Genomic DNA, 17,500 nt, shown 5'->3' with positions numbered 1-17,500 from the left:
CGGTTGATGGTGTCACTCGCCCGCTTCCTGATCTCTATTGCCTCCTTGATCCAACGTTTGAATTTGTTCGCTTCGGATGTTATGATTGTGCCCTTATCCCAGTCCATGATACGGGCTCTGATTGGTCCGTCGAGCCGACCAGCTGATAAATGACACGTCAGCAACACGTCGGATGACGCTTCTGAGGAAGACTGGAGTCACAGTCGAAACTGTCAAGCAGGTAACATCTAAAAACTAAAAACTATTCCTTGTCTGAACAAAAGAAAAAACTATACTTACATAAACAGAAGACAAAATGAACGTCTTTAGCCTTATTGATCATCATATTGCCATATTGTCATAATACCATCATATTTACTGGGCTTTCTAAAATAAGGAGACTCGGCTGTCTTCACAGTTTGCGCTAGCAAAGTAGCATCTAATTTTGGCTAAAGTCAGCTAAAGAACGACACAAGACTTGACACTGACTGATTAATGTTCACACTGGCACCAATTGGACAGAGGGTCTACTACAGGTGGACTAACTGGACAGGGGGTCTGCTACAGGTGTAGTTGTGAACGGTGGTACTGTTGGTTCTATACAGGCAGGATGCTGTTATGGAATGTTTGATGACTTGTTAAGAGAGAGACAGACCAGCCATTCTGCAAGCAGGTTCTGTTCAGTGTTGTGTGAAAACTTTCTTTGGTAGTGTTATGAGGCTGGTGTGTGTGTGTGTTCCTTTAAGTGCGAAAGCGGTGTGTGGCGTGTGCGTATGGTGTGAGTGGTCAAGCAAGGTGAGGGAGCAGCATTTTTGAATATGAGTGTGTAAGAGGAAAGAAGAAAAAAGTGTTCTAACGTCGATATACTGTGCATAAAATAAAAGCTGCTGTCTTCCACTACTGGCAAGGGAGTTAACTCCGACATCGGCCCTGGAGGAAATGTCCCCTGTGCTCACTGACTATGGTCAGATGAGCCTAGCAGGAAAGGTTAACAGTAGATTACCCTCAGTATTTTAATCTGTCAAAATGACGGATGGCCTTCAGAATTTTCTGTCATTTTTTAAAAAATTCCGTCAATGACGGAATATTTTCGGTTAACGCGACCTCTGCTGTAAACCACAAGTGACCAGACATGACGGACTGTGAAGTGCTGTATGGTGCTGCCAGCTAAAATTGCTGGAGCGAAATAAATCAATTTGATATCAATCCGATATTTACAAAGACGAAAACTAAGGGATTTTTGTACATAATTTTTATATGTTTTAGTTAGTTTTGTAAGCTCACAATACAGTTTCAGTTAGTTATCATTTTTTTTCTTTTAATTAGAGTTTTTATTTATTTCAGTTAACGAAAATATTTTTTCAACTTTAGTTTTCATCATTTCATTCGTGTTTGTTAACGATTATAACCTTGGCATGAACTGGTTGTTTGATTGTAAATACCTTACTTTAACATTTACAAGGGTGAGAAAATAAGATATCACACCATGAATCATGCTTATGACTCCCTTTAAAAGTATAGCTGAGATCAAAAACACTGCATAGCAGGAGGAGTTTTTTGGTTGGCAAGTCATACTTTGTCACTGAACACTTGTTACTTCCCTCAAACACCACAGCTATGTGAAGTATTTGTGTTTTAATTAACTTTGTGTTCTTGTGTTGGAGACAAAATTAAACAGTGCAAACAGTTTTACTAAAGGTCAACCAGCTAATGTTTTTATGAGTGACTGGTCTATAAATGGTATAAGGCAAGAGAATGTGTGCTACAGCTATTAAAATCAGCCTTGAATTTATGTAACTGGGAAACTTCACATTTGTTAGAAAGACATGGGAGGAGTACAGAAACCTCAATTTCCCTTACGATGATAACAAAGCTCAAACATTCTTCCCAATGAGGAAAATATGAAGCTGGTTCACACCAAACATCCAGAGGAGGACAGAGGTTTGACATCATCTGCCTTTTGTAATCAGTCATTATGCCAGACTAGTAGAGTAATTAGCCAAGTCATATTGTTCCAACAAATTGTGGGTTTGTAAAACTTTTGTCTGCAAATTCAGAATTCAGAAAACAGACCAGAACAAAAAGGTAATCCAAACGGATAAGAAAAACTGGAGTCCATTATATTACATAATGGGGGTGGGGTCTCACCTCCCCCCACTCAGCCAACGGGAAGCAAGTCAGCAGGCTAATCAATAACAGTGACTGCTATCTGACTCTGTCCTCCTCTCTGCCTCATGAGCCAGCAGCACTTACCCTATCAGAGACCTGCCTTAGAAAATTGCACAGATACCTTTACCTCTTCATCTTGCCTGTGGATGAACCCAAGTTGGAAAAAGTCCTATGGATTTCTTTGGACACTGTGATCCTTAAAACAATACCAAACCAAGTATGTGGCCCTGATACTTCTACAGACCAAGTGGCACCATATAATTTTGTGACCTCAGATCAAGTGCACAAGCCGCTCTCTCACTATTATTATATCTTCAACTTGTCAGAGACAAATGGTTAGCATGCGCACAAAAGTGGGCTGGGTGAAATCAAAGCCTGCTGCAGGATGATATCCAGCATAAGCAGCATAATAAATGCCATTCTCTCTCCCACAGTCTGTAAAATCAGACCCAGCATGGAGCCATAATTACAGCTCCACAGCAGAAATTTAACAGTGGAGTGCATGGAGTTAGACAGGAGTTTGTTAAACATGCACTCCATGAACTCCCCATGCTTGATATTCAACAGCTGTCCTAACTGGATCTTACTGGACAGAATCAGGGTGAAAAAAAGTTAGGACATTATGTTCCAAATCTCTGACACTGAATTTTATATGTCAAGAGAGAATAAGTACTGAAAGAAAAAAAAGCTAGATGGTATGCACTCCAAGTTTGTAAAATATGAGTTTGATCTACTTATCTCCATGAGTCAATAAATTCATGTCAATAAGGCAGGCATTTTTCAACTCAGTGCAGTGTGTTACATCAGGGTCCACAAAGTACAGGCATTGGACATCTGTTAATACTCATATATACTCCAGCTATTCCACACTGGTACCCCAGCTTAAGTGCTATTTCAGTCCATGGATTTACTCAGTGTTTGTCCAGCAGGATGGACATAGGGATAACTTTCATGCCCAAGTCAAAGTAAGGCTGCACAATAGTCATGTCACAGGATGTACAATGTCACGTTATGGCTACAAAAAGAGTGATATAGCTACACAACCAGTACTTAGTTGACAATGCCTTCAAGGTAAGTCAATATTATACCAACTAAATTTCCTCAAGAATCAGGTCAGAGAAACAGTCAGTTCTCACCTGATTTTTGCATTGAAACCACAATTACAAGATAAAAGAAAACTAAGGGGGGAAAAAAAAATCGACAACAAAAAACAAAGAAATTTTTCATCTGTTTAAAAATGTACTGTCTGTGTAAATAAACTTCACTGCAACATTAACTCTAATCATTCTAGAGTATTTTTTTTCCAAGCACAGAAGCATAGGTCATCTGGGGGAAAAAATCCTTTATGTTTTAATACTGCAATATAAAACTACAGAAGAAATCACAGTAACACTAGTTTCTTCACATAGCCCTAAGTCAACGTATTGTGCAAAAGATCTGAAGTTTCTATCATGCTGTTTATTCCACCCTGGGGTTCCCTGCTTTGACTTCCTGGACTGAGTCAAGTCAAACATTGGACATCATTGGTAATCAAAACGTAGAGATGTTAAGAGATGTGAAAGTTATAAGTTTATCAATTAGAGCATATGTGTTGTTCTTGCATTTGTTACTACAATACCAGGAATCCTGGCAGTGTAATAAAGTTATAAATGTGTCTAAATATCAGTGGTACAGGATAAATGGTTTGCCGAGAGACCATCCAGGTCAACACACTGAAAATAACAAAAAGATGTAAAATGATAGGTGAAGAAAATGGAAAAACTGGCAAAAAAGGGAAACACTGACATGGAACAAAGTTCATGTCAAACTCCCTTGAGTGGTGTTTACAGGAAATCGTCAACTCATGCAAGTTATACCCTACTAGAAAATGAACACGCTTTCCCTAAAATTCACCATCCTTCCTACACATTATTCTCCCACGCACACCCAAAAGCTTTTCTTAAAAATACGAGCGGCACGGCAATAAAGTCAAATGATGTGTTTGTGCAGGATACAGTAAGCAAAGTCTGGAAGTTTTCAGAGCTATGTTCCTCTTTACACCCTCATCAGAAATGTGAAGATGTGCTCAAAACTTTAAATGATGAAAACATTTGTTTAACCTTGTCCCAGAAAACAACTGTTGGGATCGTGTTAGGTACTGTAAACTGTATGTGAACTAATTTCTTTTGATCCCACACCTGACAAGCATAGAACATCCAGTCTCACCTGTGGCGTCCTCCTCTTCCTCTTTTAGCACATTGTTCTCATCCACATCCTCATCATTCCCCTCTGTTGCTTTTCCAGCGCTGTCCTTTACTCGGACCACAGTAAAGTTAGTGGGCATTTTTACACCATGTGCTTCCCCTTTGCTGTCTTCTCTTTGTCACAGTCTTATCTCTTTCTCCTCCTTCCCCTCCTTCTCTGCTCTTTTGCTCCTCTTTCACTTCCCGCTGTCCAACAGCTGTCTCTCTTTTCTTCTGTCTTCTCCTCCTCTGTGTGTTTGTTTTAATCAGTCACACTGCTATACGATTGTCTCTTGGGCAGATGCAAGGTCCTTACCTCTGAGTTTTTGTTCAGATCGCTGGGAGACTGCTGTACACCCATGTGACCCTCAACCCCTCCCGCACCAACTCTCCAAATAAGGAAGAGCAGAGCAGGCCCGCCCTATGAGGACAGTACGTAAACATGCATTTAAAAAAAACAAGACATGCATGTATGCTCATGACTGTGAGATCACACATATGTTCCTCTTGTGCTAGAAGGCAGAAATTCTCACGAGAATCGTCACTGACTGGGCACAAAAACCAGCAAATTCTGTTAGTTTAAAGAGAAGAGACAGTCCGTAGCAGAGGATCTCTCACACACACGCACGCACGCGCACACACACACACACACACACACATTTCCTCTTTTCTTATGCAGTGATATTCGATCCCATGTGTGTAGAAGCAGTGCTGATTCAAAGACTCAAGACTGGGGATCCATATACACAGTGTAAGCACCATTAACCAACAGGACTGACGGGAAACTAAACAAAAACTCCAATAAGCAATGCAACACAAGCTAAAACTGAACCGAACTGCAGTAAAATCAGCTTTGTTTTCTTTTCCCTCTGTATTAATGGTTCATGTTATGCGAGAATAACATGAGTTTGTGCATTATGAGAACTTGATCATTTTGTAAAAGACATTTTGTATGATTCATGTCATGCACTCTTCTATTCAGGCTGATTCAGCTTAAACAAATCAAAGCTTTCCTCATTATACCAAAAAACTCAAACACTAAAACTAAATAAAAAATAAACTAACACTCCAAGAAAAAAGTTATACCTATGTCCTCTCACCTGCACAAACACACACAACCTGGCTGTTCTTACAACCATTAAAATAAATGATAAGACCTTTTAACATGTTTTTATTCTTCCTGTTTCTCCCCCCTTTCTAACACTCTACATCTGTTATACACAGCAGAGCAGTGTATTATCATACAAACTCGTCCCTCATGTTCAAATCCACCAGCTGACCTCATGTCTAATCCCAAAAACAAGTGAGTCATTTCCTCAGGATGAAGAGTGTACTGAATATGATACAAGGTATTAGGTCTCAGGCTAACCAACACCCCTATGTGATAGGACATACTAAAGCAAACCAGTTTTTTTTTTTTGGAAAAACCACAGTGCAGCAGTGAAGTCAGATGTCTAGTTCACTCTAAATGCTGCAGCCCATGTGCCTCATTTAGCTCCTTTACTCATGTCCCACCAGTGCAAGCTTCCCCCCACCCCCATTAGTTCCTAAACATGACGACACTCACACACAAGATCAATACAGTCAACGGAAGGGTGTGGGCTACAGGAAATAGAAAGGGGAGGAGGTGGAGCAGAAGGCAAGGCATTCAAAGAGACAGAAACGGGCAGACAGTTTGACCAACCACAAAGCTCAGAGTTCAGCCTGTTACCCATTCATCTAGGACTAGTGTGGTTACAAGAGCTGCACTGCTTCTAATCCAACAGTCATTCCACAAAAAAATAAACATTTTGGGGGTTTACGCATTGTCAGACCTGACATATACACTTCACCAGACACGAAAACTTGAAAGATTTTGTCATCTATGGAATCAGATATGGCAAACATGTTTGATTCTCCTGCCCATAAGATTATTACTGTGGCTTGACCCAGGCTTCATGAAAATTAAGTGTAGGAAGTTGCTATTACACCAAGACAACAAAAAGCCCCAGACTTAATGCATGCTGAGAGGAATTAATCAATACCACAATTTGAAAACAGAATGCTTGCTAAGTGTTGACTTATTTCCCTGTTTGGTGGATATGCAGTGATGTAACAGGTCTTCCTGATTAAATGGTCAGGCAGTCAGATAAGTTCTCAGGGACAGTCCAGTGCACCCAGGCCACAAGGACAATGCATCCTTTATGGGGGAATTTTCAACAATACACAGGGAGAGCCACAACTATGCTAAAATGTCGTGGCACAAAAGGTTCCCAGACAGCATGCATTCCAATATGTTTTCATCACTTTTAAATGCAACGTTGAATAAACAATGAAAATAGACACATTTCCAGGAAATCACATAACATTACAGCAGAACAATACATTTGTGTATTGGAAGGGGAAATAAAACCTAGATGAACTACACCCAAAACTATATAAACAACAGAATTTGCACATTTTGTGGAGTAGTAAATAGCAAATAAAACCATTACCGCTTGTTGCCACTGCTTATAACAAACATACCTGCATAAATTTAATTTACATACATTCAAAAAGGTTACACAAGCACTTCTATTAAAACAGACTAGTCAAAATAAAAGTTTCCTTCTCTGTTTGAAAGTATAGAGCTGCAAAGTAGAGAAGCTCAGACCAGAGGTTGCGTTAACTGAAAATATTCCGTCATTGACGGCTTTTTTTTTTTTTTTTAAATGACAGAAAATTCTGAAGGCCGTCCGTCATTTTGACAGATTAAAATACTGAGGGTAATCTACTGTTAACCTTTCCTGCTAGGCTCGTCTGACCGTAGTCAGCGAGCACAGGGGAGATTTCCTCCAGGGCCGATGTCGGGGTTAACTCCCTTACCAGTAGTGGAAGACAGCAGCTTTTATTTTATGTACAGTATATCGATGTTTGTACACTTTTTTCCTTCTGTCCTCTTACACACTCATACTCAAAACGGCTGCTCTCTCACCTTGCTTGACCACTCACACCATACACACACGCACACACCACACACCGCTCTCATACTTAAAGGAACACACACACACCTGTCTCATAACACTACCAAAGAAAGTTTTCACACAACACTGAACAGAACCTGCTCGCAGAATGGCTGGTCTGTCTCTCTCTTAACAAGTCATCAAACATCCCATAACAGCATCCTGCCTGTATAGAACCAAAAGCACCACCGTTCACAACTACACTGAATACAAGAGCAGTACTGCAGTCACATGACTCACCGTTAGTTCACCTGTAGTAGACCCCTGTCCAATTAGTTCACCTGTAGTAGACTCCCTGTCCAGTTAGTCCACCTGTAGTAGACCCCCTGTCCAGTTAGTCCACCTGTAGTAGACCCCTGTCCAGTTGATGGTGAGTGTGAATATTAATCAGTCAGTGTCCAGTCTTGTGTCATTGTTTTGCTGACTTTAGCCAAAATTAGATGCTACTTTGCTAGCGCAAACTGTGAAGGCAGCCGAGTCTCCATATTTTAAAAGCTCAGTAAATGTGATGGCTTTGATAAACGGGGATGGAAAAAAAAGAGGGACTGTTGCGGTGAAGGATGACAGACAAGTAAGGAATACTCCAGTTCATTGGTGTGTTATATGTACGCATTTTCTACCTTTCATGTGTTATTTGATGGCATGTCAATTTGTGCACAGATCTCTGGTTCACATAACCAGACCCCTAACCCTCAGTGCATGATAACACACCAATTAAAAGTGGCGTATATTATTATGCGAGTCGTAACGTCACGTTGGTTTATCAGCCAGCAGCAACTACAGTTGCTGCATCATTGAGATATTTTTGAACATTAAATACTACTAAATATATCTCTTTGTCATTAAAAAAAAAAAAAAAAAAAAACTGAAATGATGGATAATAATATGTTATGACGGAATTTTTACGACCCTGTCCGTCAAAATGACGGACAATAAAAATGTCTAGCGCAACCTCTGGCTCAGACTTCACTCTCCCCAGCCACCTCCTCTAGCTCCACTGATGGGACACCGAGGCGTTCCCAGGTCAGCTGAGAGATATGATCCCTCCAGCATGTCATGGGTCTCCTCAGGGTCTGCTGCAGGTTGGATATGCCTGAGCCTCACCCAGATGGTGTAACTCCTTTCCCTGTCTCTCAGAGAGAGCCCAGCCACCCAGCTGCTTGTATCTGTGATGTCATTCTTTCACTACCCACAGCTCATGACCATGGATAAGAGTAGGAACATAGGTCTCATGGTAAACTGAGAGCTTGGCTTTTCATTTCAGTTCATTATTTACTACAACAGGTCTGTACAACATCTGCATCACTGCCAACACTGCCCCAATCCACCCGTCTATCTCCTGCTCCTGATCAAATAGCTGTATGATACCGGTTATCGGGATCACTAATCTTAGTTTAACTGAAGGGCCTGGTCAAGCTAAAGTGAACATCATGGTCAATTTCTTTTTTCTCTAAAACAATATTTTTGATTACTTAGCATGAAAGACATATAACTCCAGTTTTTAAAACTGTGATTATTTCATTTGTACCTGAATTACAACTGGGAGTATAAGAAAATATATGAGACTACAGTGTAAATTAAGAACAGTAAAGGCTGTAAACGCCGCTAAACTAATTTTTAAAAACAGATATGGAATGATTAGTATTGCTGCACAGTGCTTTCTCACTCCGTTCCTCGCTTGGCCAGGCCGTGAAGCAGGAAAGTCAAAGACACATTGAGGAGCTAGCAATATGGTAGCTGCATCCAAACTACCTTGACCAACATCACACTAGACAAACCACAAACTACTACTGCTATCACTAAGTCTGATTTACACAGATGCTCTGCCAAAAATACAAAGTGTTAAATCATTTCTTGTTAGCAGGTTGAGGAAACTGGAGGAAAACTTGTAGTAGCTTGGTTGTAATTCACATACTGTGGAGGCAAAAAACAAAACAAAACATAATGTGCTGCACACTTTTAATACCCCTCGGCCAAATATAGTGTGAGATTCTGTTGAATGTTGCTGCCCTATAAATTACATTAAATTGTCTTTGTGTAAATTTGGTGCAGAAATCCAATGTATTCTTCAAATAATATGATTATGTCATTGAAAGGGCATGTCACCTTTTGACCTTGAAAAAGTAGGTCAAGGCAACCTATTTTCAATAGGCTTCTGCTGCATACCAAGATGCATCCACAGCATAAATTTGGTGCAGATATGTCAATGCATTCTTCAGAAAATGCCATTATATTGTTGAATATACAGACAGACGACAAAACGATTACAATACCCCTTCAGCCCGAAGTTGGCCGAGGGGTAAAAAACTGTGATTTAGATCACAGACTGATTCTACTTCAAGAGTCATCATATGATCCTTCAGCCAGAATGCCTAGCACTACATGATGAAGTAAAGTCCTGTTTTAGAAAAAGACTGGTTGTTAAGGTAGCTATTTAGACTGCTGCTTACAAAACCGAATCACAAAAGGACCTGTGTTTCATGAAGAAAACTTTGGAAGTAGATTCCTTTTCCTACAAACACTAGTCCAAAAATTTCTCTTTCTGTCTCTAAATGGAAAACATGTGATCTCTACATGAAAAAAACATGGTTTTATGAAAAGCACTTGCTCATTATATGGTCCTGACTAGCTCCAGAAACAATGTTAAATGAATTTGTTCACAAAAGTGAGAAAAGTTTGGGTGAGCTTAAGATTTCCTTTAGTAGGTCTCATTTCAAGTCTCAGAATAGTTGTATTGATTATTCCCTCAGGGGAACATGGGAGGAGACTGGATTTGCAACGGATACATCAAGTACAGCTGAAGGACATCTGAGTTTTCTGTTTTCTCATCGACAATTTTTATTCTACCAAAATGAGAGGATTGTACCTTTCTGAATTTTCCATATCATGTTTGTTGCTGCACATTAGGCTAGACACAGTATAATCTGAGATAGGTATGTCTACATGCAGCTAATCTTATTTAGGCTCTCAATGCATTCATTTTGAACATTAACCCTCTTTGGCTACACTCATAATAAAAGTGGCCATTATTGTACAGCAAGTTTCAAAAGAATGTCTTGTTCTTTCACCAGAGCAAGGTTCTGCCATTTTTTTCTCCAGGGTGAGAATATTAGCAGTTTACATAATCCAAATCAGATTCATTAAAAGAACACCAAGATCCAGCCATCACCAAATGATATATCATGTAAAACAGAAGATTCAAAGTTAACATTACTTAAGGGCACTGACTGATATGCATCAAATCATGCACTGAGTGACAGGTGAGAAAGCACAGACAATTAAATTATTTTTGTACCTCACAAATAGGGCTGCACAATTAATCGTTCAAAGATTGCGATCTCAATTCACACATGTATGGCATCTCATCTCTAAACACGGACAATTTTTAAGCATTTTATTTTATGGGCTGCATTACAAACAAATGCCCACAAACGCAGAACCGCCGCCACCTCTTCCCTCAACCAATGGTAAAGCGTCTTTACAACACATGAGCCTGCTGCTGTTGGCTGCAGTTGAGTGAAGAAAGAGTGAATTACAGTGGAAGAACGTCTGCGGTAAAGAGAGTGAAATGGATGAAAACCCTATTGGTATTGATGAGTCACACCCACCAGAACTCACGCCCAATTAAGGTTAACATTTGGCGGTGCTAATCTCATGTCGGTCTTTTCTGTCGTCCAGATCCAACTGTGTTTTCACTTTCACTTCTCTGACTTCTGCACTGCTGTTGTTATTCTCCTTTTCTTTTCTTTTCTTTTCTTTTCTTTCCCAGTGAGGATAACTCAGTCTTTAACCAAGACTCAAAAGTCTCACCCTCTCTAAAATTTTTTTATTTAAAATATTCCATCGTGCTGGCTGGGAAGTTTTTTTTGCGCTGCAAACTTTCACAGATCAGCTGACGTCACTTAGCAACCGGGACCAGAAGTGCAGCATTTCCACTGGTAAGGTTTATCCATGCCGCCACACCAAACGTTTCATACCAAAAAAAAATCATCACCATCGTGTATTATGCATATGTATCATACATAATATGCCAGGACAGGAGTGTAGGTAAAACATAAATAACAAAGTTTCACTTTCACTTCTGCTGGGGGCACGGACTGTATAAGTAGGACGGAAACCGACGCAAACGCGCGGATAACCGGCTAAAATGCACACGCGTGCAACCCCCCTCGGCCGAACTGTGCGCATGCGGCCAAGCCCTCCCCACCCACCCACACACACACAATGACTGAAACGCCTGCATGTACACCCTCCGCCAAACCGTGCACGTGCCCCCCCCCCCTCCCCGCATTACACACAGCCACATCAACAGATCAATTCTACAGAAAACACTGCATAAGTGACCGGACTACTTGCAGAGTGATACGAAAGATGTGAATCAGAGGTAAAAGAACCCATTTTCCTTGACAGCGGTGCAATAAACATTTAGTGAAAAAAAATTGTGCCAGAGAATCGTCATCTCAATTCTAAGCAAAACAATTGTGATTCACATTTTTGCCAGAATCGTGCAGCCCTACTCACAAACATTTACACTAAAGACAAAAATCTCTCGAAAACCTTCTTTCTTTCAATATTCACTCTCCCAATGGTTGCTTTATTCATAGTGTATTTGTACAGAATAAACTACTAGAAAAGACAGTGACATCTGAAAGAGGCTAAAGAAAGAACAACTTCCCTATAATGATCAATACACTCTACGATAGTGTGCTGAACTGGAAATAATATCATGATATTCACTATGTTGTCATGATGTTGAGAAACAGCCAATTAAATTATTTTTGTACCTCACAAACATTTACACTAAAGACAAAAATGCAGAAAACCTTTCTTTCAATATTCACTCTCCCAATGGTTTCTTTATTCATAATGTATTTGTAGAGAATAAACTACTAGAAAAGACAGTGACATCTGAAAGGCTAAAGAAGCTAAAGAAAGAACAATACACTCAATGATGGTGAACTGGAAATAATATGATGTTAACTACATCATGATTACTGTCCATTTTAACTCATTCAATTATTCATTCAATTTCTATAACTGATTAATCCTCTGATGGTTTGTAGGGCATTGGAACCTATTCCACCTGAGATTGGGTGAAGTCAGGGTGTATTCTGGTCAGTGTTGCCAGTTCATTGCAGGGTGACATATATACAAATATAATTCACTTTCTCACACCTATGGCCAATTTATAGTGACCAGTTATTGAGAGGATAAGGGGAGAACATGCAAACCTCACACAGAAAGGCTCCAACCAGCTGGCTCTGGGTGTGAACCCAGGACCTTCTTGCTATGAGGTAACAGCAATAGGCATTGTACCACTATGATGCCCTGTTTTTTTTAATGATTAAGAAAATCAACAGTAAAATTTACAGTAGATTCCTTAAGGCTTTTGTCATGTGAGTTCCTGTCATGACCTTGTTATCTTATCTTCTTCATCACTTCCTCCTGCCAATAGCCGATGCCTTAATTTATTATCAATAATAATTTTTTGACCAGTTAAAGTGTAAGGGTCACTCCCAAAATGACTCACAGCAACCAAAAATTAATATACTACACTTCTCTCTAAGTTTGGTTCAGTCAACCAAAGAATAATTTGGTTAATTTGGTCTTAAATCTGCCGTGAATGTCACTGGCATCCTCTGATCACACAGTTTAACACCATCAATGACACTCTGGTGCCCCCAGTTGATCATAGGAGAAAGTGCACCAGTTAGTGGACACCTGAAGATTCAACACAGTGCATGTTGTGCATAACAGATAATTCACCCTTCTGGGAGGTTTTCCAGTCTTGGATCTAAGAATACTGAATCAGAGGACATTTAATGTGGCTTTTTTCAAAATGGCTATGAGTCATTAAGGCTTACATCTACTAATTCATTGGAATTTCTATTTTGCAATAGGTAGCATGTTTTCACCTTACTGTGATCACTCTTTTTCATCTTTTCCATCTCTTCTAATCATACTTAACATTAAACTTGTTCAGTTACTTGACAAATAGATAAATTTACCCAAAATGGACAATGTAGGCCTATTAAAAAAAAAGAATATTAGAACACTTTAAATTAATGGAGAACTTTGCCTTTTTACCTTAATTAAATAGTTTCAAAGCAATTGTGGTGTTTAAATGGCTTGTTAGGGGGAGAATGAAAGCCATCCGCCTTCCAATTAGCGTTTCTGGGGCCGAATATGCCACTTGCAACTTGTCTACACCGTCCCAGTGGCCTTGGTCTTGACCCAGTGGCTTACAGCTCTTCTCTCATGAGACACATCACAGCACTACAACACAAACACGCCCCCAGCCAGGTACAGCCGGCTAGCTCTAAACACAAGCCAGCCATGCCTTCATTTGACAGGCATTTAGCATAGCAGAGCCAGCAGAGAAAAGGAAGAGGTGGCCACTGTCAAAGGATGGAGGAAGAAGAAAAGAGTGAGTTACCAAACCAGGAACAAGACAACTGTCTGCCTCAGCCCAGCTTTTGCAGAATGGGGACAGCTGAAAGAAAAAGAAGCATCAAAATGGATGCAAACTTGGTGTTGTTGCTGCTGCAGTTGTAAGTATCACTGAGATAAATTCTCTATACCACAGGCATCAAATACATGGCCCGTGGGCCAAAACTGGCTCGCCAAAGGGTCCAATCTGGCCTGTGAGACGAATTTGTGAAATGCCAAAATTACACTGAAGACATCAACAATCATATTAGTTCAAGAGACAAATTCAGCCCAATTCAATCTCATATGGCTAAGATCAGTAAATACTATAACAAAAAGAAATAAATAATGACAGCTGCAAGTTTTTCTCTTTGTTTTACTGTAAAAAGTAAAATTGCACGAAAACTATCAAAAAATGTGAAAAACCTGAAATATCTTAAGAGAAATAGGCTATGTGCAATTTTAACAATCCGCCTGTTACTAAATGTTTTGTATATATTTGTAGATCCACTGTGAACTGTAAGTTTTAATGCACATGTGCAAGGGAGAAGCTGAGACATAATATCATTAAAATTGTACTTATTTTTCTTAATACATTTTAGTTTTTTCATGGTTGTTCACATTTTTTTAAAAGATAGTTTGTAGATGTAAACATTTTCATAATGTAATTTTACTTTTGTCACTCCAAAACATAAAAGTTAGACATAATTTGACATTATTTATTATCATTATGCTATATAAGTATCTCAATAGTCAAGGGAGACAGTCAAGGGCTTTTACTAAGTGCTATGCGACATGCCAGATTGGTAAATATAGCTTTAAACATACAGTAAGTGATCATCCGTGTACCATTTACAGTCATATTTATTCAGTCTGATATTTCCCCATTCTCAGATATGTAGAGCATGTTATGTACAGTATGTTCGCAGTTGGTGTTTGAGTGGTAATTATTTGGTTATAAGCCATTCAATCCAGCACCATTAGCTATAATTTATTAAGGCTTAGCTAGAAATGCCACAGCTATGCGTGTCTTCATAAATGGTTTTGTCACTCCTTTATCAACTACCTAAAAACGGCCAGTTAGTCAGTTTGTTTCCACGCCAGAAGGAACATTTTAAGGCAAAAACAAAGCGGTTGGTAATTATTCTTCAGCACAGTATTTGGCATGTGTTTCAAAACTGCAACACAGTCATAAGGACACCACCTGATTGACTGCATAATAACCTCAATTACTTTTAGATCTGAAGTCACATTAAGTCGATGCTAAATCACTGATGTAAATCAATAAAATGTGACACATTCAATGATGGTTAAATGCTTTAAAGGCAGTACAGATGACTTGGTTTATATTTGTACACACTTACCCCAGTAAGCTGAAGAAAAGTCAGTGCCAATAAAAAATCCCCTAAAGAATAACCTATAAATAGTAGATATCGTTTATAACCACCCATACAAAACTGACAAATGGAAAGGTCTACTTTACAAGAGTTCACTCAAGTGGGGCATAGGAGAAACAATAGCAGCTGTCATTCTCAGTCAGACTTTCCTATGCCTGACTATGAAGTGGTGACTGGACCTTTGAGTTTCCTTTCTGAAACATTTCCATGACATTTGTTTATTGGTCAATAAAAAATGTTTACAAAATAGGCAAACCACAAAATGTACATTAGCTCTTACAACAAATCAATTTATTTCAGATTTACGTTAGACGATGACGTGTTAGCTTCATTGGGTAAATCCATACTATTTGCATGATAATGCATTCACTACGGACACAGACCGCCACACCTCAGCCATCTCAAATGGTAGCACACTTGCCTGCCAGTCATCCATTTAACAGTGCTCAACCCAACAGTGTCAGATGGCACTTTCCTTTCACCTGAAGGAGACTGTGTTTACCATTTAGATTTCCTACTCATCTTATCAAAATTACAGAATTTTGTATTATACAAATTAACCTTTGACTTGAGTTAAATGAGTAGGCAGTTTCTTTCTAAGTCTCTTAAATGTAACATGAAACTTACTCGTGACAAAATATGGAACTGATGTCAACCTGTTGGAGTATTTTGACCTAACTAAAACCAGTCTTTAATTATTTGTACCAGGTCGCTGAACATTAATATCAGCCTGTGAATAAGTTCAGCAAAAACAGAAGCTAACTCAAGTGTTTTGCTGTCTTAGTTCCTTTTTAGGCTGATAGCATAAGTCATGAGAGATGCTGGAAATAACTGAAGCTTACACTGTATTATTTTCATCTCTGTCGTTTGACAGCACTGTGGCTGTTTAGGGTGCCTGTGACAGGGGTGGGGTTAAAAGGGTTATCCTTAGGCTTTTCATTCAGAGACGGCAGAACATGATACACACATGATACAGGTCTGTACACATTTCTGAAATGTGATACCCAGCTACACCACCACCAAGTAACTTCTGCAAAGAACGACATTTTCTTTTACCACAAAACAATCCAATAAGACCTGTAGTAAATGCTGCCTTTCTAAAGGCTCTAGTTAGTTGCATTTAGTCCAGCATTGTTTTTTATTGTAGTGGCAAAGGCACCAAGGCCAAAATGACTCACAGTTAGTACCTCACACATACGGCTGATCAACTAACGGAAAACCCCATGACTATCAACACCCAGAAGCACCTTCAGAGAATGTGTGTTTTATTTATATATATTTATATATATATATATATATATATATATATATATATATATATACACACACACACACACACACACACATACATACATACACACACACACACACACACACACACACACACACAAGCTACCGGTCAAAAGTTTTAGAACATCACAATTTTTCCAGTTTTGTATTGAAATTCAAGCAGTTCAAGTCCAATGAACAGCTTGAAATGGTACAAAGGTAAGCAGTGAACTACCAGAGGTTAAAAAAAAAAAAAAAGGTTAGGTTAAACAAAACTGAAAAATAATGTACATTTCAGAATTATTACCTGCAACTTGAAGGCTTCTCTTCACAGTTGAAACTGAGACTTGCTTACTACGACCACTATTGAGCTGTGATTGAAGCTGTTGTCCTGCGAGTCGCCTACCACCCAAGCTGTTGACTCTCAGAAACTCGTCTTCTGCTTCTGTTGTGGCTTTGGGTCTGCCAGACCTCTTCCTGTCAGCATTTCCCCCAGTTTCTGAATGCCTTTTGATGGTGAAGGAAACTGGACTTAAGGTGGCCATACACTGTGCGAATTTAGAGACGATTTCTCACTCGTGCGACTCTTTCTGGGATCAGGCCAGATGTGCCTCTAATCGTGTGTCGTGCGTTGTGCAGTGTACATGGGGTAAGGAGAAGCGATTAACACCTCACGACCACCTCACGATCAGCAATCGTGTGTTCGCAAGGCAAACGGAGCTGTTTGAAATCCTGCTCGCTCCTCGTGAGGGTATCACACTGTCAAAGCAGTGCCACGAGCCAATGTGCCTCAAATTCTCACACTGTGCATGCGCGAACACAGAAGCGTACAGTAGCGTACCACCTAACAGTAGCTGGCTATTGTCCTAGTGCAGTTTAGCTTTTGCAGCTTACCTCTCGTTCCCGCTGTAGGATTGACAGCCCATACTGTCCACATTTGGACAACCAGTTCCTGCACCAAACACGTCGTTGTCTTTTCTTCTTTTTTGATTCCTCACAGATAATGGCACATATTGCCAAAGCAGCTCGTTGGTTTTTGTTTAGTACTACCATT

General features: G+C 39.6%; 1 protein-coding gene across 5 annotated transcripts in view; it reads right to left on the bottom strand.

Moving 5' to 3' along the window:
- slc12a7b (solute carrier family 12 member 7b) overlaps positions 1-17,500 on the bottom strand; it is a 101,689-nt gene that overhangs the window by 65,034 nt on the left and 19,155 nt on the right. The window contains exon 1 of one of the 5 annotated variants that reach the window (XM_030122830.1): positions 4,354-4,714. The exons of the other annotated variants lie outside the window; for them this stretch is intronic. Within the exon in view, the coding sequence (XP_029978690.1) occupies positions 4,354-4,471 (118 nt within the window). The 5' untranslated portion in view covers positions 4,472-4,714. Of the gene's footprint in view, positions 1-4,353; positions 4,715-17,500 lie in introns of those variants that run through there. 5 annotated transcript variants of the gene reach the window in all.

The sequence above is a fragment of the Sphaeramia orbicularis genome, chromosome 20 (assembly GCF_902148855.1).
Source record: "Sphaeramia orbicularis chromosome 20, fSphaOr1.1, whole genome shotgun sequence".
Taxonomy (NCBI): domain Eukaryota; kingdom Metazoa; phylum Chordata; class Actinopteri; order Kurtiformes; family Apogonidae; genus Sphaeramia; species Sphaeramia orbicularis.
Note: the sequence above shows the minus strand (reverse complement) of the source record. Positions and strands in the feature narration are given on the sequence as shown.